The sequence below is a fragment of the Numenius arquata genome, chromosome 4 (genome assembly GCF_964106895.1).
Source record: "Numenius arquata chromosome 4, bNumArq3.hap1.1, whole genome shotgun sequence".
Classification (NCBI taxonomy): Eukaryota; Metazoa; Chordata; class Aves; order Charadriiformes; family Scolopacidae; genus Numenius; species Numenius arquata.
The window spans coordinates 35,185,177-35,209,748 of NC_133579.1; the positions used below are offsets into that span (position 1 = coordinate 35,185,177).

The 24,572-nt window shown below is 41.3% G+C and overlaps 1 protein-coding gene across 1 annotated transcript in view; it reads right to left on the reverse strand.

The window, feature by feature from the left end:
* Positions 1–208: 208 nt before the first annotated feature.
* Positions 209–24,572, reverse strand: part of GABBR2 (gamma-aminobutyric acid type B receptor subunit 2) — a 486,116-nt gene continuing 461,752 nt past the window's right edge. The window contains exons 17-20 of the mRNA XM_074146426.1: positions 18,907–19,089; positions 16,610–16,739; positions 7,025–7,142; positions 209–374 (exon numbers count right to left, since the gene is read on the reverse strand). Coding sequence (XP_074002527.1) covers positions 209–374; positions 7,025–7,142; positions 16,610–16,739; positions 18,907–19,089 — 597 coding nt within the window. The remainder of the gene's footprint in view (positions 375–7,024; positions 7,143–16,609; positions 16,740–18,906; positions 19,090–24,572) is intronic.

The following is a 24,572-nucleotide window of genomic DNA, read 5'->3' on the forward strand; positions in this document are numbered from 1 at the left end:
ATGAATAAGGCTACAGAACAAACTCCTTGTGTCCTTCTCCTTTGCCTTCCCACAGGAGTTACCCGGGTACTCCTGCAATGACGGCCTCAGCGGTAGTTCCTCTGCCGTAAGAGCCAATGTTATATGTTTGTAGCAGAGTTCTAGGTCAGATGTTTAGTCCAGTGATTGAGTACTTAAAAGCAGTTCAGGAAGCACTGATCCCCCTTGCCTACAGCCCCGAAACCATCACTCGGAAGGAGGGCGGCACGTGTCTGTGCCGAGGACTGGCACTGGGGCTTACGCAGGGGCTGGCACAGCTAGCGTCGACTCCTCCTATGGACGGCAAGTAGGCATGGTGAAGAATGGGCAGCTGCAAAGACAGCCGACGCTGTATGCTGCGGGAGAGACAGAGAGGAGCATTAGCCAAGAGGAAAACACAATACATTACACGCTTGCTACGTCTGCAGGTTGCTGCAAGGGTATCTTCTGTGCCTGCTGCTGCCATAGAGAGGGTTAACGCCAAGAGCATTACGCTCGCTGCTGTGGAGCTATGCCACCTCGGTGTTATTTCCCCTTGGGGAATTTTTCTGACAGGCTAGACATGACAAAAGAATCTAAGGGTGCATTCTCAGCATCCCACAAGCTTCTGAAATTCCCAGGCAGTTTCAGAGTAATTGTGAGACTGCTGATACCAGAAAAAGTTAAGTATGCAGTGAGGGCATACGGCTTAGCAACCCCCTGCCCCTTGCAAAGTGATCTATTGTGTGCAGAGCCAGAGCCCCGGGTAAATGCACGGACGTGCGCGAGGCCACAGGCTGAGTTTTAAGCCACGCATCACTTAGCACAAGGATGTTGGAATTACGGATGGCATTTTTGCAACTCCAGCTAATGCAAACACAGGTGCATGGAGGGAAAGAATTCAGACTGATGGCTTTTTACAAGTAGTTCCTCTTTGCAGTTTAGGTCTGTGCTTTTGAGGTGCTGGATGCTCTCAAAGTCCCACAGTCAGTGCTGTGGGACTGAGGAGTTGGCACTCTAAAAGTAGCCTAACCAACCACCCACACCAAAATTCAGTACTTAGGAGCCCAACATTCTGTATTCAATTTTCCAAGCAGATTAGCATAATGAAAACCGGTAGGGCTTTGTTTTGTTTTGTTTGGTTTTTGAAAAGGGATACTAAACAGTGCTCACAGATAGCCCAACTAACCCCTCTCCGTGGAGAGGACAGTGCCATGAGACAAGGGCACTTCTACCCCCACGCTGTGAATCTACTAGCACCTTTCACAAAATCCAAATCCAGTAGAGGTTAGTTAGTGCAAGAGATGTTTTCAGTGATTAAGAATTTATCATACCAGGATTGCTTCTGCATTTGGAGACATTCACTCTTGAAACACAGAAGGACTTTTTAAAGAGAAGACAGACGTCAAAGTGACAGAGCTGAACTGAAGAGTGACTTTTTGATTCCAGAAGAAAAATGCCCATATAAAGCATTGTATCGGTACAATGGAGTTTTAAATTTATATTTCCCTGTTATCTGATATAATGACTGTGTATAGACAGGCTCTTGTAAGAAGTGCATGTTTGAAAGCTTGCCTTTGGACAGCCTTTCTGATTCAAATGACATTTCATTTCTTTTTTGCTTTGTGTTAGGAAGTGGAGACAGCTACCAAGGCACCCATTGCACTGCTCGGAGACCGAGCAGTACAGCTTTCAAATTCAAACAGAAAGAAATGTAATGCTGTTTCTCTTTAGTTTCTTCACTACAAACTAAGGATTGTTTATACAGAGATGTGGTGGAAATAGATGTTCCCAGGTAGGCAGACAACAGTTTTCTCATTTTTTCCCCCCTGCAAATTCCCTTTAAAAGTTTAATGCAATATTAATCCACAGTGTTGATCATTGTAGTGCTGGCAATGCATCCCTGGGATTAAACAAAATCCATTCATTGTTATTTTGCTGCTGTGCCCGACTCTTTCTGGTGGTATCAATGAAATTGTGCCTTGTTCCCAAGGAGTGCAAAGGTGGCATGGCTCGCTGCTTCCATGTGCAGAATCCTTATGAGCCTGATGCTGCAGATTGTCATTCTGTCTCTTGTTGCAGGGTCAAATGCAGAATTGCCTGTGCTTATTTTCCCACCAGTGGAAATGCTTACTTTGTTTAACTGTTACAGACTTCTCATTAAAGAGCTTTTTGAAGCTATTCCAAAGGAATCCACTTGCATAATCAAGTGAATGGGATATTTTTTCACCCATTTAAGTGTTAGCCATACCATGGACAAAGCATGTTCATTTGGCTATGCCAACAGCGGCTGCAGTGGGTGGCAAATTTTGCTTTAGCTGTACTTAAAGTTTACTTTCACATGAAAACTTAGTTCCTGGAATTGGGGCGGAGGACTGTAGCCTAGAGACTCGCACACAATTAAGACTTTACACAAAACTCTTAGGGCAAAACCAACACAAAACAAAAAGTAACAAAATCCAAACAAAACTGCTATTTTCTCCTTAAGTGAAAGTAAATCTTGTACCTTGCCTCACTGTGTGGGCTTTTTTTTTCCCTCTAATATCAGTGCTTTTCCCCCTCCTCCACCCCTGCCACAGTTTGTCAATGCTTTGCAGGATGGTGGCATACAATTTGTTTTAAGTTGTCCATGCAATATAGATATGGCAAAGCATGTGGTCAAGTAAGTTGGGGAGGGAATGATTAGTATTAGTGGTTTTCTACAGCCACTGGAGGAGATGGAAAGGAAAGGTGGTGCCACACACAGAGAACAGCAGCTTATCAGGGTACTGTCTTAGGACACGGCATGTACCCTCAGCTCTGTACAGAAAAGCCATTTATTAGGGATAAATAAAATCAAGTAAAAGCTTGACTTCCAATGTCAATGCATGTAGGACCACAACACAATGCACATGGGTATGCACAATGCTACAAAGAGGCAGGGGTACTTAAAAAATAATTTGGTTCTTCTGTACAAACCCACTGATAAGATCCATTAGTAAGTGAGGAGACTGGAGCAACTGCTGCTACAGTCAAACCTCTGAAGGTTTGCGGGAGTGCCTAAACTGTCTCTTAGCATTCAGGGGTCATTTCAGTCAACTCTTCAGCCCATTAATGTTGCTTTTTAGGAACTGCTGGGAAGCTGGATAAGTTCTAAAAGACTATAATAAAGCAAGATGCTGTACTAGCAAGTAAACTAACTATTCTATATCCACCTTGTTTTAATAACAGATTTGAGTAGGATCATAGATAGACTAATATGAATGCTGTCAGTGAAGAAACTGAATAAAGGAGGCATGTTCATGCCAAAGCATATGGCTGTAATGCAGTTATTCAGTCATAACCAACTTTTTTTGATGAGAATTTTCATTTACTAAAATTGACATAACTGACTCCAGCAGGGTATTTGACTGTCTTTTAAATGCTGCTAAAAGCAGAGATTTAGCTCCAAAAATATCAAGGTAATTTCTGTTATAAGGGTTACACAGCAACTAGCTGCTTTGAAGATTACAAAAATGACCACATATAGGAAATAGTATATCAAAATGGCAGGTTTTGGTGGAGTCCTGAAGAAACCTATCATCACCTTTACTCAGAGGTCTACAAGACTGTTACATATTGTTACTGTTAAAATGAGAACAGTATAAAATTTAACAGTGTCAAAAACTAATTCACTGAATGTAGGTCACTGATGAGATGGGACAACATGCAGGAATGAAGGTGTACAGAAGAATGTCTTTTAGGGTCATGGAAGATACCCCATTGAATGTATTCTTGTGGCCATTGTGCAGATAAGCTGGCTGATGTGATCTTTAGATAGGTAAGCAGGTCACTATCAGGCTGGAATACAAATAGTATCCTGAGTAGTATTTCAGCACGCTGCACTGATAAAACTGATACTGAAGTAGTGTGTCCAGATAAGGTGTGCCAATCTTCTTCAGCAGGTCACGCACCCAAGGAAGAGGAAGGAGTTGATTTTGCGTGAGACACCCTGGCTTACTGGGAAATGAGCTATTATATCTGTTCTAAATGGGTTCAGGCTGCTCTCTGGACCTGAGATGAACCAGCACGCTGCAGCGTCCATCCATGCAGCTTAGCTCCCCATAAATAGGGCTTCCGAATACCAGCCTGTGCCTCAGCATCACCTGGGGAAGCAAGAGCTGATGCAAATGGGCTAGGAAATATGCTAATAAGCGGCATGGAAAATCAAAGTGCAGGGCTTCAGCCTCTGCACCAGCACTACTTTGTCTACTGTATGAAGTGTTAATTTAGACTGTGTAGCCACTGTGAACAGGAGAGGAAGCAGCCAGCACCCACTTTTTGCTCCTCATGTCTGATGGTCTGACTGGGTATGGCAAATTTAATGTGACTTTGTGGATAACCTACTGGGTCCTGCACAGCACAAAAGAGAGTAAGAAGGAGAGAGAACCATGAATCATCCATGCTCATGCTTTAAGGCTGCTCTACAGTCATACAGGTTGCATTTTCTTTATGTGCATAGTTTTAAACCTGAGCCAAGCACAAAATAAATATTTTTCACATTCTGATTGAGATGCTATAAACCATACCCCAGTAAAAAAAAAATTGCTGCAACTTCCTGAACTACTGAGTCTAAAGTGCATGCATACTGCTGTGCCTTCACTTGGGACACAACTGTAGGATGAGGGATCACACTTGTAGTTAGTCAAATGTAGCACTCGTGGTAAAAAAGAACGAAAAAATCCCAAGTCAAACTCTTGCATTCTACAGGAACTTCCACACTGGAAGCTGTCAGCTCTCTGGGGTGCTGTCAATAACAGGAAGCTGGGATCCTTCTTTTTGCTATAGCTGATAAAAAGTTAAAATTTCTGCAGGCAAATTATTATCTTAACATCCTCTTTCCATAGGACGTGGCAAAGGTTCATAGGTTTGTGGCAAAGAGAAACTATTTTTCAGACTAATGTCCTTGAGATTTCTGTTCTTGAATAAGAAATAGGTTCAACGACTATGTGAATACCTCTCTATCAAATGCCTTATATGTGCAATGAAATGAGAAAGAGAAGGCACAAGCTACACCTTGTCTTTACCTCTTTGTTTTTTGAAAAAAATGATATATTTAATAACCATGGAAGGCCAGAAGTGCTGCCAGACAAGTTGAAAAAAAGTGTATCCGTGAGGAAGGATATTCTTAAAGAGCATCAAGTTTGGAAAGAGGCAATCTCTTGTCAGAGAGAGGGAATCACAAAACCCTGGTCTTGAAGCCTGCTGCACTTCCCCTCTCTGGCAGGTCTGCTGTGCCTGAGTGGTGTGGCTCTGGTACCCAAACTGCCAGTGGATCCTCAGGGGAGATATTGACCCTTGGACCTGGCACAGTCACAGCCATGCAAGTGCTGAACGAAACGGTTTTGATTTAGCAAGACTTTATTAATTGCTTTCCATAAATGTCAGTGACTGTTCAGCTTTGTACTGACCTCCTCTTAAAGACCTTTAGGAAATCTCAGTCTTCTCATCAGTTACTGCTAGCCTAGGGGAGGTTCTCTCACCACCAAATGTTTTTCTTTTTTTTTCCTGTATTAAATCTGTATCAGAAAAACTGGATTATCTGAGTGTTTGTGTTTTTGTTAGCATCTCTCTTTATGTAAGGAGGCCATATTCAGATGAGGCTGCCTGCACACTACATTACTTCTGACAAATGGTGCTGGAAAGAGACAGACAGACCTTTAATAGCTATGCATTAAACCACTCTGCTGACGCCATAAAGTCACGAGAGCTTTCTCAGAGAGAGCCCTGCTTTTGTGAAATAACCCGATATTTCAGCTACTGGGGGCTTTTTTTGCTGCATACATGTACATGTGTGTGTGGATTAGCTCCTGTGCAGGTTTGGGTTGGGGTGGGTTTTTTTGAGTACATGGATAGAGTTAGAAATCCATTTGTTTTCCTGGGCCAGGTAGTACAAGGCAGTAACTGCTATCTGAAATCAGGTTTGCTGTCACTGATGTAATATGTGACTCAGTCTAGTAATTTATTTAATTTATTCTGTTTTTAAATAAGCTTTTAAGATGCCCGTGTACAAAACAGGAGTGTGACAGTTATTAGCTCAGATCCTGATGAAGTGACGCCCATGTAACTAGGCTGCCATGGGGAAACTCCTGATCCAGGGACAAAGTACCACGGCCCTTCCCTGAGCTCTGGCCCATGGCAGGCCCTACTGAGCTGGTACAGGTTACTACATGAGTTTATTGCATAGGTTCCTGGAGAGAAAAGCTGATACCATAAGACTCTTTCCCCTCCATGAATCTAGCAAGTGCTTTGTGCCATCCTCTCCTTGTAGCAGCAGCATTGTTTCTAAGGGAAACTAATCGGTGCAGGCTTTCCTGTGCCAAAACTTGGGTCCAGCTGCTATGGTAACGTTGAAAAGCCCTAAGACTGTTTTTATTTCTCAGCTAGCTTAAGATCAAAAGAGAACAAAATGGCTATGTACACCATGAACCCCTCTGGCTGGTGTGTGGAAGGACTTGGACTGTTGACAACAATCATAACACGTATGTGCACATATATGCAGCCTCTTCTCCCCTTAATATACATTGCTGGCTGGGCACAGCTTGTCCTGTAACCCTCTACAGAAACTTTAGACATCATGTTATGGATGTTTCTGACAAGACGAAGTATGTTAGTTTGCCTTTGGGTCACCTTAGGATCTAGTGGCCCTGATATCCTCTAAATCTGGTGGGGATGGTGAGCTGGTGGCAAAGAGGCATCACAGTACAATGTTGCTGCCCACTGGTGCTTCAGTAGGTGCCATTCACATCTTTGGTTGCTGACGGTCCAGGCTCTCCCTGCAGTGGGGCCTGGCTCAAAAGGTTTACAGTGAAGGTCTTCCCATAAAAATGCGTGAAAGAGAAATATGGGGCTTGTAATCATTTAAATTAATGTTTTATCAGCAAGGCAGCTGGTGTCCAGGGTGGAATTTATGGCTAAAACAGTAGAAAGTGTGCACACACAAGCACATGCATACCCATGAGAGCCGGGGTGCCTCCTTCTCTACCAATATGTAATGGTGTATACTTACTGTTCTGGAGAGTTGATGTCTTCTATAGGATCTTTGCTTGTTCTGGAAGGGTCTGACGATCCCCATTGTGCTGGTGGATTTTGATCAAGATGATTTTTCAAAATGGCTTTCTCACCATCTAGATGGATAACACATTCAATTTTACTTTACTGTGACAAAGTGACCATTTTTAAATTGTTTCATTAAAAAATTTCCCAGATGTTCATAATGCCACAAAGTAAACTCTTTCTGCCTATATTCCAACACAGTTTCAGGTTTCCCCGTGAGTCTTTGGTACTCTTATGCTTTCAGTGATGTGCTCCTCCATAGGAACTGCCATGAAGAAACAGAAAAGGGACAAAAACTCTTTTGTTCTTCCTTTGCTTCCCCTCCACCTTTAAAAAATACACACAAACCAAACCTTGTTGGCCACCTCTATGTAGCCCTATCATGGTCTCTCATCTAGCCTTAGGCTGTGTAAAAAATTAATGTAACAGCATCATCATATTATCTTGCACTCAAAAATTGTTACCTTTTTCATATGAGTAAAACCTCTTATTTAAGTCTTTTCCTAGAAAAACTATAATCTCATTGATGTATAAAACCTTGGTACTCTTGCAATCATATAAGCAATTCAGTGCCGTCATTTAACTATCATTTAGCACAGAAATATGATTCATATCAGTTGCCCTGGTCCATAGGCTGTCTGCAGGAAGGACAGCTAATGATTTCATTAAGCTGTCTCCTGCCGTTCTTTTTTCTGCATAGTGACAGTGTAGAAGATCATCATTTTCCCCATAGGTCGCTTTAGCTGATTCCCCTGGGAGTCCCGGGAGTCCCTGGCTAGCTGTGCTGAAGCCCGTGGCATCAGTCCGTCTGAGAAACGTGGACAAACACAGCCATTTTAGGAAGGCTGTCTGCACCAGGGATCCTTTCTGCTCCTGCCTGCTTTTCCAAAGTCTCCTGCTGTGTTAAGCCAAATAAAGTCACGTGGAAAACATCTGAGTAATGAGGACAGCACACAGTTTTCATAAATAATTACAGAGCAGTTCCAAATCCATCACTGGCAGTTGTTTGCCACACACACAGAGAAACAGTGATTGCTGCAGGCATCAAGGCAGCATGGAAGAGGATTTGAAGGTAAAAACTGGAAAAGGACACTGGAGGATTTGAATGTGAAAATGGGTATGAGGGGGAAAAGCAGGAAAATATTGAAGAGAAAATGAAAATAGCATGAAAAACACAGTGCATATTAAAGGCTTAAGATGCTTTTCTATTCTACTAATACTCAAAAACCCCAAATAACGCTCAGGTCCCAGCACGCTAGGAATATATATGTTATCAATGAGCACTGATGGGACAAAACAAGCAACGGAAACAAAGAGTGAGGAATGAAGCTGGAAGCAGAAACAGGAATGTTTTGAGGGCAAACTCCAACATGTATAATCGCCCATCCCAGTGCGGTCACCCCCGGCATTATTTCATAGCATTCGCTTTCTGCTGTGAAAATTCTAACAGGCAAGTTGGAAAGAAGTGAATAGGTGAGGACGCAAAAATGTGCAGACTTGGGGATCACTACAGCTCAAAAGAGCAGGAGAGATTTTTCACTCATGTTGCATGGAAGAGAAGGGTCTGGGTGAGAAAGGAGGCGAGCAGAACACATGAAGTTGCTTCTGCTAGGGCAACAAAATGTCAGAAAAAGAGAGCTAAGGAATTCAGTTGTAGCAAGAAGAGTGCTTAAAAGGAAGACGTGACAGGATTCAGTGATGGGTTAGATGTGAAGGGAGGACAGCAAAGAGTCAAATTTGACAGCGGCTAAGATAAGCAGTGAAGTCTATCATCTCCGGGCAGCCTGAAGTTTGCTGGTGTGGCATTAGCTGTCACAAGAATTCAGTTTTTATTTTCCATATATCTCATTTCTATGTATATTGAGCTTGACATTTGCATAGAAGCCTTGTGATGTCTATAAACAGACACGTAGGAAAGAACACTTTTTACTTCCGTGATTAAAACCAATGTTCAGTCCTGAGCTGATCTAAGCTGACAAAGAAAACTGCTGACTTTATGATATAGACCAAAATTAAAATTTGAGTAATCCTTGTCATTAGGAATGGAAAAGGTCTATTATTTAACTATTTTAGGGTCCCATCTCCTTTAGCCAACATAAGCAATTTAACCTTTTACAAAGCCATTGAAGATACAATTCTTCATCAAATGACTGGAAGGTGCAACTGTTGGGCTTTGGGAGTATGTGATTTCATATATTAATCTGTGTTGTATGCCCCTAAAGGGGTTTCTCGTGGTTTCAGTTGTGCTGTGAGAAAGAGAGAGAGAGAAGGAGGTGGTCCCTGTCAAAAAGGTGGGGGATTTAGTTTAAAGTAGAGCAGAAATTGTATATTCTCTGCCTACTCACCCCGCAACACCAACTGCCCATGTATCACTGTGTTGTTCTTAATAGTCCCTTTTCTACCACTCTTGCAGATGACTCTCCTTTAATACACTGCATAAATTTCTGTATACAAGATTACCATATACAAATTTTAATGTGTATGTATAAAATACAGGCAAAATCCACATAAAACTGCCACAACATTGAGATTTTTTTTTTCTTTTTCCTTTGCTTCTTTCAAAATACAAAAAAAAGTTGGGTAATTCTTATTTGTTAAGCTTTTTGGGAGAGGAGTTGTTAGATTTTCATTCTGCAGCTATGGAAACTAGAATATCTTTCTTTTTTCTTTTTTTTTTTCCCATTTACCTTTCATTTAAATGATGAAGAGCAAGATTCTCACTTAGTCATATGCTTCCAGGAGCTGGAGCTTAAAGAAAAAACACCATCACCATATGCACTTAAAAAACTTAAGGATAGAGGAAACTGATTTTATATAATGTGAACAACTGAAAGAAAATAAATTAAGGGTAACGGTATAAACATTTGAGTTCCCAGTTTCCCCTGAAAGTGCAGCACTGCTTTTAGTACTTCCCCATCTTTTCTTCCTCTGTTCATTAAGCATGCCACTTGCAAAATGCCCTTCATTCTCACGATACTGTCTGCAACTGCAGGTGCTACTGAATAAGTTGCACTGGGATGATCTAACTACCTTCAAAATTGAATTTACATTAGCCAGAAGCACTTTCTAAGTAATTTTCACCTTTGTAGACCTCAAACCGGAACTCAGAAGTCTGGATAAGTGATGTCTGAGCACTTTCCATTCAGAAAACCGTCGGGGAAAGAAGAAAAATAGATCTCGAGGGCCTTGCACAGCACTCACTGATGGGTTCATTAGAAAACAAAACCCACTGCCCAGTTGTCGGTGAGAGCCAGAAGGCTTTAGCTCGGGACCTTTGCCTACCTGCAGCAGGGAAACGGCTTCCAATTATGAAGCTCTGAGCCACAAGAGCAGGTGGGTGCCGAGAGGCTCGGTGAGGAGGTCACCGCTCCCAGCTGCTCGCCTCTCCCTCTGCCAGGGGTGACGCTCGCCTCCGACCTGCCCTACGTATAATCGCTCCGCAACCCGCTGCTGTCAAAATTACCTGGGCTGGCTTAAACGCATCGTGCATTTTAGCGACTCCCGTTCAGGTGTGGGCAGAGAACACCAGGTGACTGCCACTGCTGCAATTGCTTCCAAGCTTTTACAAACTGTATTTCTTTATCTAGAAGCTTGTTTTGTTGACATTTGCACACTGCAGCTTTATTGAACATCTTCATCATGACGCCTTCGTGGTAATATTCCTCCAATGGCTTACAACTAGATGGCAGAACCACTCTTCACCCCACATCTTTCAATTCCACCGTTGTTTTCTCTTTGCTAGAGAGCATATTTTATGCTCCACAAAGAAGCAAGCATGGCTTAATAATGACTTATAGGAGCTGGAAGAGATAAACTCGCTGATTTACTAAAGAACTCTGGAAACTTTGAAACTAAAGGTAGATTTTAAAAATCCACTGTAATTTCTCACAGTTCTGTGGTTTGGACTGTGAAACAAGACCAGCCAGTTTCTGTGAATGGGATGAAAGAAGAAATGGGAAGAAAATAAAATGAAAGGAAAAATCAAAATGATCACATCGTCTGCTGGGTATATCAGAAAAAGTTCTCCTGAACTAAGCACACAGCACCAGGCAGTCTAAATCATGACTTCTGGTAGTTATGTTTTGAAGGGAAGATTTTTTACAAAGAAAAGCCATCAAGATTCTCCTCTGATTTACACTACTTTAAATCAGAAGAAACTCCCTTTACTACAGATTTATTTTAGTGCAAGGAAAGGCAGGCAATAAACCTCTGGCAGTTTGGTCTCCCTGTTGAAATAGAAACAAGCTCCAATTTCAGGATTGAAATCCATTTGCGAGGCTTCACAGAAACTAGTATATGTATCCCTATATACAATGGATATAGTGAACTATATCCTTTCTTTAAAACACCATTCCTTTAAAGGAGCTATTTCTGAAAGCCTTTCCTTTGAATCTGTGGTTTCAATCTCAGGCTTAATGTTTGAATCACACTAACTTCATAGAAGTAATATTTCAGCCCCCTATCACAGATGAACTCTGTTTTGCTCCGCATTTACAAGCAGCTTTTGAAATCTGTTTTTCTTTGAGCTGCTTTTACATGGGGAAAAACTAACACTAGGAAACATTGGAGTGGGGTGACAACTGACAGTATGTAGGCATATCTGACATGCAAATGAATGCTCCCAGTCCATTTACAGCAATGAGTAAAGGCTGTTTTCTGGCTCAAAACAGAAAAGCCTTTCTGAGCAATCTATGGTGCCTGCAGAGAAAGAACTTGCAAAAAGGGTTTGTTCATAAGTGGGGGAACTATTGCAAAGCTGTTTCTTGCTTCTTATGTACTTTCCATAGTATGGCTGTCCTTCATTAATTTTCCTAATATGCTACTCTGAAATGTACTGCCAAAGGTAGAAATAAACAGAGGCTCTTCTGCAGGATTTCTTCTGAGCTTGGCTTTATATGAAACTCTTGCAATCTATGAATCATTCATGTAGAAATAATTTCATGTAATAAAATGTCAAACAGAAGTCAAGTAGAGTAAAACTGTAAGATTACAAGGGTAGAAAATTAGCCAACCCCCAAAAAGCACATAGTATCTTCCCTCTGTATTTTTCTCCTCAATAACTTTTATCCCTGAAGGAACTTGCACGGTAGAAATAACTTCTGCGTTCACAAAGTCTTTCATGTTTCTGGCACACTGGCTACATGGGTGGAAGGAGCTCTTTCGGGAAGCTCTGGTTTGTAGCCGTGCCAGGGTACTTCTCCCCTGGAGCTGTGTGGCACAACCTTCCTCTTTACACAGCATCTCAGTCACAAGCATTTGTCCTCTTTTTTCCAAATGTCAGCCTGGAAAACTCAGCTGTGTCTCCAGGCTTGGCTCTCCTTGCTGAACGGTGCTGCCAGTTACAGGAACTGCCCGAGCCAAGTGTGGGTCTCACCCACAGCCCATCCCTGCCCCAAACCCCAGGTGCAATGTGGCTCTGCTGCCCCAGCAAGGTGAGAAGATCCTGTAAACGGCAAGCCAAGGGAGAAGCTAACGTTGTGCTGTGCACTGAGCCAAGGTCAGCAGCAGACACAGCGACTCAAAATCACCTGAGGAATGTATTAACTGAAGTTAAGGGCATGCCCTTTCAGATTCAACTGGAGAAGCCACTTGAGGTCCCAGAGCTGTGGTGCACGGAGCATGCTGAGAACAGCTTGACCACGTGAAGCTATCTAGCAGTGCAGACAAAAGCCTGCATTAAAAAAAGGCAGTCAAAACATAAACTACAAACCACATTTCCTAATTGCTTTTCTTACACGGCCAGTTGCTGTAGATGTCTCAGGGACATTACGCATTTGTGAACAAGAGATGAGTGTCTCGGATAATATCTCTCTTTAAATGAGACATACTGCATTGAAATGTGCTGTAAAGAAGGAGTCCCTGTGCCAGCAAAGAGCTCCTGGGCTATACCAGGAGAAGTTGCTGTTAATAACTAACCAGGAACTCCAAAGTTATGAACCTTTGCCTGAGGTCAGGCAGTTATGGGAGTGCACAGCTGTGTCTATCTATTTTGGCTAAAGTAATTTAAATTTTGTATCCTAAACCCATATTTGATATAAATGAGGGTGGTGGGAAAGGAAGGGAAGAATCGAGTAATCTCCTTTGGCATTTGGCTATAGGAGTTAGGAATTTTAACTCTGGACAATTTTTACAGATCATAGATTCATAGATTGGTCCAGGCCGGAAGGGACCTCCAAAGGTCATCTAGTCCAATCTTCCTGCAGTCATCAGGGACACGCCCAACTAGACGAGGTTGCCCAGGGCCTTGTTGAGCTTCACCTTGAATATCTCAAGGGAAGGGGCCTCAACCACCTCCCTGGGCAACCTGTTCCAGTGTTCCACCACCCTTATAGTAAAGAACTTTTTCCTAATATCCAATCTAAATCTCCCCTTTTCCACCTTAAAACCATTGCCCCTCGTCCTGTCACTGCAGGCCTTTGTAAACAGACCCTCCCCAGCCTTCCTGTAGGCCCCCCTCAGGTACTGGAAGGCCGCTATTAGGTCTCCCCAGAGCCTCCTCTTCTCCAAGCTGAACAACCCCAGCTCCCTCAGCCTGTCCTCGTAGCAGAGGTGCTCCAACCCCCTGATCATTTTAGTGGCCCTCCTCTGGACCCGCTCCATCAGGTCTATGTCCTTTCTATACTGAGGGCTCCAGACCTGCACACAGTAATCAGAAACTTACTGAAGCGTACTATGACATTAAAGTTTGATTAGGACTTGTTTGAGAAGCACTGCATAAATCCCGTCTTATTGTCTATTCTCTGAAGTACGGTGCCCTGAATTTGAGTAAGCAATAGCAATGGGGATACACTACATGACATTCTCTATGTGAACTCCTTCAGAACAGCAAGGTATTTTATAAAAAATATTGATGGAGTATTCAGCCATATTCACAATGCAAATGTGGCAAATGATCTGCTATCGTTTTTAGCTCCAAGTCAGTTGTTATTTTTAGCATCTTTCTTCACTGTCTTAATCCCCCTCTCTCAGCTCACATTTTTTACAAGGTCCAGGGTAGGCAGAAACCTTGTCATCACCTTAAAAACAACATCGGACTGGCTTGCCCAGTTGCACGGCAGATGTGGGAGACATGGTCACTTCTAGGTCACACTAAGAAATTATTAACTATTCTGAAGGTTCCCTCAAGTGCCATCAGGGACACATAATTTAAAGGTTCTGTGCTTTCATTTACAGAAACTTACATGAAATACATAGCTACAGAAAGCATAATTTGTTAGTCAGAGTTAGCTTTCCTGTAGCCGTAAGGGCCAGAATTTTTTTAAGTACCATTTAAGTGATGTCTGTTTGCATCTGCACAGAAGTAGCAGTGACTCAGCAGCATGAATTCTCCAAAGCCTTGTTATTCCGATTGGAATGGCAAATTTAAATTAAGCACATAGGTTGACTATTGGGAATGGCTGCAGTAAGAGAAATACAGGGGAGATTCAGACATGTAGCTAAGGGACAGGGAAACAGCAACAGAGAAAACAAGAGGCAGAAGAAATGGAGGGACAGAAAAAGGCTAGTAAGGGTTGTTGAAGATGGTGGCTCAGAGCCTGGAAGTATGAATATTTGATGTCACTGGAGTCAGGATCAGGATACTACAAAATACTCATGCTTGGGGCATTCGCCACTAGGTGTGGGACTAAATTTCAAACACCTGCTGCAAACTGGGATCCAGGTTTTCCTTATTCCCAGGTGAATGGATGCTGTAACCCATTCAGTATAAAGATGGCCAAGGTAAAACATCCTTCCTTCCCTTCCCCTCTGTTTTGTGCAGAGCTTTATGTTGTAGGTCCATTCAAAAAACTGTGTCTAGCAACTTCAGTATGCAGAAAAATATCTACCCTGTAAATCTTGATAGTACATAGTTCCAAACTATTCTGTATATTAAGGCTCTGTACATGCAGGTAATATTAAGCATGTATCCTGCAGCAGAAATGTAGAAGTTAGGGAACTGTACTGTGGAAAACTTAGGAACACAATCTTGGATGCTGGTGCTTAAAGCAGCAGTTAGGCATTGATGCCCTTAGTAGATATAGACAGAAGTAAGTGCAGAAAGGTTATGTTTTCTCCTTGATTTCTTTGCCAGCATCCTACTGCTAATGGAGTGCAACCTGCTGTGGGAAGTATCCCATCCTAAATTTGTACTGAGCGTATCTCTTAAGAATCACTTTTATTTCTCATACTCAAACTCAGATGGGCATTTGGCACAATGTAATGTATCTCTTCTGCTTGAAATGTTATTCATGATTTATCATTTTTCCTGCAGCATCTGACATGAGTGGAACATTCTATGTGTTCCTTTCACACACTTGGTAAAACTGCCTCATCCCACTCACTGATGTTAGTTCTTGCTGCTGATCTCAGCCCAATAATCACACGCCTCCAGCAGCTATTTACGTTTTCCTTTTCCTCCTTTCCCCCCTTCTGTTTTTTAATTTTAAAAAAGGACACTGGGAGCTCTACAGAGCTCTTCCTTTTTTTTTGTCTTTTTTTTTTTTTTTTTTTCTGCCACAAGTTACACAATCAGATGTATACCCAGGCTAAAACAAAAAGCACATGAAAAGGTAACCTTATCCACCCAAAATTTCGGTGTACTTCAAAAGCATATACAAACAGTTGCTGTTATTTTAAAATTATTCTTCAACAACTCTATTTACAGGAGTAGCTTCTATTCCACTTAACCAAGCTTATGCTGCCACATCAATAGGAAGCCTGAGCCTAGCATTGCAACAAACATGCAATGAAGTCTATGACTTCCCAACACAGGGCAAACAGTTTTTCCTGTACTATAGTAATATTCAGCGCTGCACAAAGTCATTTGCCAGAAGTCACAAAGTAGATCTACTCTAGAGTCAGAAATGGAAGCTGGGTGTCTTGCCTTCCACTTTACTGCACTATGCACCACATCTTATTGCTTCCCAAAAGTGAAATAGCTTTAATGGAAGCAATTCTTTTGCATATATTTCTTCAGGGAGCGATGCAAGAGACACAGTAGAAACAACTTAGGAATATTACAGTAGTCATGAAATCCTTTTTTATCAGTTCCTAGGGAAGAATTTTCATACATGAGTGCCTTCAATTCTACATTTAGAGGCCAAATCAGCACTGAAATATTTACATGTTTGCCTTCTACGTGCTTGATAGCAGTGTCCAAAAGCAGGATTTGAACGTCCTGCTCAGACGAACACATATTAAGCTGGACTTCCTACTGCTGAAGGCTGGCTCAATTAATTCTCACAACATCTGAAGCATTCTGTGACTTTCCTCCCTCCACACAGCACAGAAAACTTGACTTCTTAGCATAAGTAGGCCTTTTAAATTTTCGCACTTTACGATGTGTATTATATACATAGAACATACAATAGAAGACATATGTACAGAGAAATAACTGCTCACTGGGTATCTTTCTGTGAATCTGCATGCTTTCCATAATGCAACCAAAATATTTAAAGCTCTGCCTTACCAAGGTCTGAGTGCTCTGGAACCAATCCAATGAGATTGCTATTAAAATCTGAGCGAGTTAAGCTAAGAATGGATCTTAACGAATGCTCACCTTTGCTGTCTGTGAAGTTCCGTATACTAAGAATGTCATTAAGATCCTGATAGTGGTTCTGCTTAATGTATGTTGTTTTCTCAGGAGTGTCCTGAAGCTGCATTGTGACCTCTTCCAAGTCTTTGTCCAGCTGCAAAATAGAAAGAGTACGAATCTCTAAAAATTCAAGAGTTCTTGCTTCAGGTATTTGCAGTAACTGCATAGTTTTCTGTAATTAGAGAAGAAAGCAGGTGCTAATGCAATTGCCACACTGTGCCAAATGCTGTTTTCTTATAGCACTACAACATTACCTTTAAAAGTCATGCTACGAGTAACAAACCATGTTCAGCTGTGATATTGCACACAGGGCATGTGAGAATAAGCCTCAGTTTAAGCAATTCAGGTGTACTGCTGAATAGGAAAGAAATGGGCATTAGTAAGCCCAGTCTGAAACCCTCTCAAGTATTCATTATTTATGCATAGAAGTGTGGCATACACAGCTACGACTTTGTTGAGTCAATCAAATTATCGAACATACAGGAGAATATAAGTGAACTAGGGTCATGGCCAGCCATGTGAGTGACTGCAGTTAACTTTACTGGGAATGTTTCATTTTCCTAAAGATTATTTTTACTCCCTTTACCTTTCTTAGAGAGGCAGACTCCCGATAGACTTCTTGTTTGTGTCTCTGTGTGCAAGAAATTTTGAAGAAAATCCAACTCACAGTTTTTAGTTTTGGACTCTACACTTTTATGATTTGAAAATTGCCCCCGTGTTTTATACCTTTTGTGTCTTGTGTAATCTGAGGTCTAGCACTAAATTGCCACTTTAAATATAACTTTCCAAGAGGGGAAAAAAATGGAAATAAGAGGAAATAAGCAAAAATTCCAGTCCTCTCTCTCCCAAAAAGCCTCCTTTAAGACTAAAGGGAGAGGGAGAGAATCACAGGTGTTTTCTGACTGGAAGAGATGTAGCAGAAAAGCCGGGTTGGTGCACCCCTAGCCTTTAGCACCAAGCTGAACACAGGGTGGCCTCCCCAGAGGCTAACTTGTATTCTAACTTGTATAGCTACTAGCTACAGTAGGCCATGCTCCAAATCCCCTGGACAAACTCTTATTTGGACCCACTGGTGTTGGGTATTCAATTTGATTTATTTAAGCAAAGTCTAAAAAGAGTAGCAGGGCCCTCCTGCACTAATATGGCTCAATTACCCTAACCAGCCTTACCTGTGATCACCACCACGAGCCTTGCAAGGCACAGGCTGAGATCTTGTGAGTTAGGAGGCTTAGCAGAAAAAAAATACAGCAGGATAAAAAAAAAACAGAAATAGCCAGTAGCCAGCTGATCCTTCAATAAAAATTGCAAGGCTCTCACATGAAAGGGACCTTGCAAAGCTGAAGAAGCAAATTTCTTTAACAAGGCAGTCATAACTTTTGCTTTTGGAGTTGTTGGTAGTCTGATGGTTACCAAGGCAATTGTTGTTAGTTAAGATCTGAATGAAGAAGTAATGGTTGCAATAAAATACCTTTTCTTCAAGTTGTAAGAAGGCAAGAACAGGTTAATTTTTGATATTTTTGATAAGATATAGATCAGTTATGGTTATCTTGTCTCACAAAATGGGCAGTCTTCAAGGCTGATTTGTCATCATTTGAGGTCTCCTGAGCAAGGATGGACATAATTAAAAAATATACATGTTATAGCTCTGACAGGATCCATCCACTCCATGTATTTAGCCTTTTGTTAGAGAGTGAAGAAACTTCACGACCTCTGTGCCAAAAGCGTCAGCCTACATGATCATAAAGGTCTTTTCTACCTTAAGAAAATATCTAATTCTGTTTCATGGCAGATGTAAAAATCTGTCTAGCAAGTTTTTGAGCGAACTCTCAGAGAGATTGAGAAATAACAGCAACAGCAGTCTCTGAACTCAGCCACAAACAGGAACAAAGAGAGCTCTTAAGTGCCCCTGGGGCAGCAGGTCTCTGTTACACTTGCATGTAAAGGTTGAGCTTCTAAGCTATTGCTCTGTGGTGCTCAGCACATCCATGGGAAGCAGCAGGGTAATTTGCCTGTTACAAATAAATAGGGGAAGCTTAATTTTAATTTGCTAAGGCACATTTTCATTTTATCACACCTGCAAAGTATTCGCTGTATTAATTAGCTATTCATATAAATCATCTGTTTCCTATTGTTTCAATAATTTTCTGTGGGGGAATCTAATTTTTTCCTTTAAAAAGTAGTCAACATTTCAGCAGATTACAGAATTGCAACAAAAACATTAAAAGAAAAATTGCCTTGGCAGTATATACAATAAACAATACCTCTGTAATTTTCATTCTCAAGCGGTGGTTCTCTGACTGCAGTCCTTCTAGTCGAGATGTGCTGGCCTGATTGACGCTGGTGACTGATGTTGATGTTTTTGAATCTTCTTTCTTTTGATTTTGAGTGAACTGAAATCGTCTGTTCTGTGTGGCTGCATCTGGATTTGTCCTCAGTGTGATGAGCTGAAAGTTTAAAAGCCTTAAGAAATCCTGTACATGATCTTATTTTTGCAGCTATTTCTTTTGTATGTCAAAATATTGAAAGGCAAACCAAGAGTTCCTTTCTGACTTTCAACTACAAAATTCTGGAAAGTGAGCTCTGCTTGCCATGTGCAGTACTTGAGATGATTTCTGTATAACTTTACAGAATAGCTTGAATCAAAACGATTTTGAAAAAATGTTCAAAAATTAGGAAAAACTAATTTAAAATATATTTAACTGGATTTTAATTACATTTAAAATAAATTTTAATATTTCATCAAATATATTTTTCTCCTTCATTGATATTTTATACTTTCAAAGGATATATTCCTTCCTTAAGAAAAAAACAACCCACCAAGCTCTTCTCTTCCCAAGCACAGTTTCATCTGAAATTTCTCCTTTCCTACTGTTACAAGTAACACTCAAGCAGAGAGAGGCATGAAGCAGGAGTATTAACAGGAGGAACCCATGGGAGATTGCACTCTGGAGATAACAGAAACTTAATTAGGTTTTAGTTACCCAAAATAAACCAAATCTGTTCAAATAAATTAAATAAGCCACTTAAAAAAAAGGTTAACCTTAAACATATTTAATTTAAGCAAATGTAAGTAAGACTTAACACTCAGTGACAATGTGAAAATATCACCTTGACATGAGGAGAGAAAGCTACTAGCTGTTTGGCAAGGGGGAGAGAGCTTCTCAGATTACTGCAGAGAATATAGAATTTATGATTACTTGCCAAACAGCATACGTATATATTTGTATACAGACAAAGCTGAAGGAGCTCCCTGCCCTGAGAGCACGGGTACGGCACCATAAATCCAAAGGCGTTGGGCTGGGAGAAGAGAGAAGGGGTAATCATTTTGTAAGCACATCACAGATTTGGTGGCATAGCTCCACTTTGGAATTGGTTCTGCTTGTTCTTCAGAGCCTGAAATTGTTCTGCAACTGCAGTGGTATGAAATAAAGACTAACTTCTGACAGAGAGATCTGGCTGATTGGACACTGAAGCACTTGGTCCCTGACATGTACTTACAACTGTGAAGATCAGGATGATGCTTGAAGACAATAAATTGCCTTTTTTTCAGGTGATAAGGGAGATGGAGAAGACTGAAGTGCTCAATGCCTTCTTTGCCTTAGTCTTTACTGGTAAAACCTGCCTTCAGAAATCCCAGACCTCTAAGGTCCCTAGAGCAATTGAATACAAGTTCATGCAACCTGATAAGTGTATGCCTGAGGACTAAGGGAGGTGGCTGATATCATTGCAAGACCACTCTCAATTACCTTTGGAAGGTGATATTAATTGTAAGAGATTCCTGAGGACTGGGAGAAAGGAAATGTCACAGCTGTGTTCAAGAGAGGTGAGAAGGAGGATCTGGGGAAATACTGCCTGGTCACCTTCACCTCAGTCCATGGAAGGTGCTGCAGCAAACCCTCCTGGGAACCATTTCCAAATATATTAAGAGCAAGAAGGTGATTAGAAGCTGTCATTGTTGATTTATGAAGGGGAAATCCTCCCTGACCGACCTGACAGCTTTCTTCAGCGAGATGGCAGAGATGTAGTGGTTGGTAGATGAAGGGAGAGTTCTTTTTCTTGACTTAAGCAAAGATTTCAACACTGTCTCCCATAACGTCCTCACAGTCAAACTGAAGAAGTAAAAAAACCTGAAAATACAAAGTCCTGCCCTTGGGGATAAAGAAACTGCAAGCACCCACCCAAACAGGCTGAGGGGTGTCTGGCTGGAAAGTAACTTTTCGCTAAAGGCTGGGGATTGTGGTGGACACCAAGAGGAACATGAGACAGCAGTACCCTGGGTTAATGGAAGTGATTCTTCCCTTCTACTCAGCCCTGGTGAGAGCACACCTGGAGTGTTGTGTCCATGTTTGAGCTCCCCAGTACAAGAGAGACATGGACATATTGAAAAAAGCCCAGTGAAGGGGCACAAAGATGCTGAAAATGATTGGAGCCTCTATGACACAAGCAGAGGCTGATGGTCGTTTAGCCTTGAGATGGAAGAGATCAGGGCGGACATTATTCATGTGTATAAATATGTGAGGGGAAAAAGTAGACAATGGAGTCAGACTCTTCTCAGTGGTGCCCAATGAAAGGAGGGGAGGCACAAAATAAAAAATGGGAAATTTTATTTAAATATCAGAAAAAACCTTTTTCTACAGTGAGTGTGGTCAAACACTGCTATAGATGCTCAGGGATGTTGGGGAGTATTCATCCCTGGAGATAATCAAGACCCAACTGCTCAAAGCCCTGAGTAACCTGCTGTAGCTGTGTCTTCCTAGAAACCCCTGCCTCTCCTCTCCCCATTTCTTTGATCCTAATTAGGCTGGTTGTAATGACTGGTGTGTCTAACTCCCAGACCAAAAACTGCATTAAAATGAAGCTAAAGGTGAAGAATGGTAATTACAAGGCTTCTTAAATTAGCAGGCAAAAGTATTACAAGATAAAAGCTCTGCAATTTGATGTGGTCTAAGTTCAATCTGAATATGAAACAGAAGTATAGCCATCCATCAATTGACTCATCTTCATCTGCAAGTTTATAGCTAAAGACTGGATGTGTTGCCACAAGGGCATGTGCTTTAATGAATTCATTCACATGGTGTGGATTAGATGGAAAAGTCCATGGGCAATGTTCTTGGCTCACACTATACAAGGGATGAGCTTTTTTCTCTTTTTTTCTGGTCATAAAGTCAATGGAACTTGTGTCTTCCTGCTTCACATTTGTGCAGCTTCGACTTAAACAGAGTCAATGCTGAATATCTACGAAGAGTCAATGGCAAATAGACGAAAAATGCTACCAACATAGAAAATTAATATTTTTAATCCTGGCCCCCTAGAACAGATTTTGCCTTGCTGCTCTACAGGAAACTGGATCAGAATTAATGTGTTAATACCATTGCAGCCAACAATGGTGTGCACTCAGTGGGTAACTAGAAGTGAGCATAGTGTTCGGTCTCAAAAGGGATGCAGGAAAAAAACTAGAAGGACATGGAAGTTTGATAAACATGGATAAACACAGGAAAATTACTTCTTGAAGAGAAAATACATATTAGGATTTCTTCTTTTAAGGAAGTAATGAGTATGCTGAAAAACACTACAGATGTGTTGGTCCTTAGAAAGATAATTAGACATAGCAGTCAACTTCTAACAGGAAAAATATACATAATGTATGCTTGAAATCTGCAGATCACTTCTACAAGATATCCTTAAACTCAGAAATCTATAATAGTTTTAAAAATGTTTGGACATTTTTTTAGTGGATAACAAGAAGTAGGATGCAGCATAATGGATATCAACATTTGTATTTGAGGAAACCTTTAAATGGAGAGAGCAATGAACATTTTTTCCCTGATCTATCTTACTGTATGATGGGATTTTCCTCATGTTTTTCTGAGGCACTTGGTGCTGAATGAAATGGCAGCAGGTGAGATGGACATTTAACTGAAGAAGTATAGTAATTGCCATGCTTTCAGTAAATAAGATTAGTAGAGCTGACAAGAAGTAAGGGGAAAATGCCATGTTTCATTCCCTAGTTTTCCTACATCGTTGATTAGTTGCCTATTTAGATTCATAAAAGGGCTGTGGGGCAAAACTGAACTCCAGCACTGTTGGTCCAGGACACTGCTGAAGATTAGTTAAAAGGAATGCATTTTACTCTGTATAGCAGAGAACTAGAAGTTCCGGCCCAAAACCACGTTACTGCTTGCATCTGTCTCGCCACAGTTTAATACATGAAAAAGTGCAATCTTCCAAGTCTTCATTATCATCTCTTGCGCTTGATGAGCCACAGGCTTTAGTATTTCAACAGCAATCTTCCTATGTCACCAAAATTGTACTAATTGACTACATATTCATTAAGGGGAGAGATTTGGTGCCTGTCTCACACTGACATCTTGCCTAGGTGTACAAACTGGGCGGTGTCGGACCTAATCTTCTGCGGGGTCCAGGCAGGCTATTGTGAAACCTGCGCTGGACCAGGCTGCAGGAAGGAGTGCTTGCCAGCTGTCCTGCTGTAACTGTGGCACAGTGAGGAGAGAAGAAATGTAGGGCAAAATATACAAGCGCAAGAACTCTCCAGCTGTGAAAGTACTCACATGGGCATTGGAAGTGCTGCATTCCAGCTCCTGCTTCAACCTCTTTTTTTTTTTTTGTACCTTATCCAATTACCACTTTTAATGCAAAATAGCTAAGTATTTGGAAACGTGACAATACATGGAGTGAGATTAAGTGCTACATGCTAGAGGGCTACGGTTCATGTTTGTATTTTGAGTAGAAAGAACTGAGAGGAAAAATGAGGGCAGGGTAATTGGAGTTTAAAAGAAGAGCAGATGAAGGGGTTAAAAAAGGAAACAGAAGAGTCATTTCAGAGCCTGTGGCAGCAGAAAAGAAGGATAGGCAAAGGAGCATGAAAGCAAAGGGGCAGAAGAGCATGTCACAGCATTAATAATATTTTCTCTTTGAAGAGAGTTCTGACATTCTGTGGAGGTATTTTTGGCATCAGAGTTTTAATATGCATTTTCATACAGCTTACACACTTAAACCTTGCAGTATTTCAAAGTAATCTCCATTGCTGTGTTTGTCAATGTTTCCTTAATTTAGAATGAAGCAGTGATTCTTCCCTAAGATCCAGAATAAAAATATGACTATATATGTCTGCACAGCTTTTTAAAATTTGAGAAGTGAATTGCAGAACTTGTTTATTTGGTCCTGGAGAATGAATTACTTCACTTTTTTGCAGATTGGAAGTCAGTTTCCATTGCCAGCCTCTAATTTCTTTCTAAGCGAACACTTTGAGATAAATTTATTAGCTTGCTCCTTTTACACATATAGTTCTTGGTTCCCCTGTTAGAACCATCACCAGGGATGGCACTTAGCACCAGAACCTATTCACTATAATTTGCTCAATACATTGATTGAACACAGATCACTAGAGCAATAAAATTTTTATCACAACTCATTTGAAAACTCACTTAATTTAAAATCCATTACACCCATGTCTAACGGTTAAGTTTGCAAGTGAAATGATCAAGTACCAGCCCTCTGTGGGTGTCTTCTCAGTTCTTCCAACAATGCACAACAAACACATCCCAGAGCCCAAAAGAGCAAAAAGAAATGAAAGCATATGCCTCCCAGTCTGTGCCTCCCTTAATCAGTTAATATACCTGTTAATAAAAAGACCATCTAAGGAACCTGAAGGTGCGTAAGTCCATGGGACCTGATGAAATCCATCCACAGGTCCTGAGGGAGCTGGCAGGTGAAGTTGCTAAGCTGGTTTCCGTTATATTTGAGATGTTGTGGCAGTCTGGTGAAGTTCCCGCTGACTGGAAAAGGGGAAAAATAACCCCCATCTTCAAAAAGGGAAAAAAGGAAGACCAGAGGAACTACAGGCCAGTTAGTCTCACCTCTGTGCCCAGCAAGATCATGGAACAGATCCTCCTGGAATCTCTGCTAA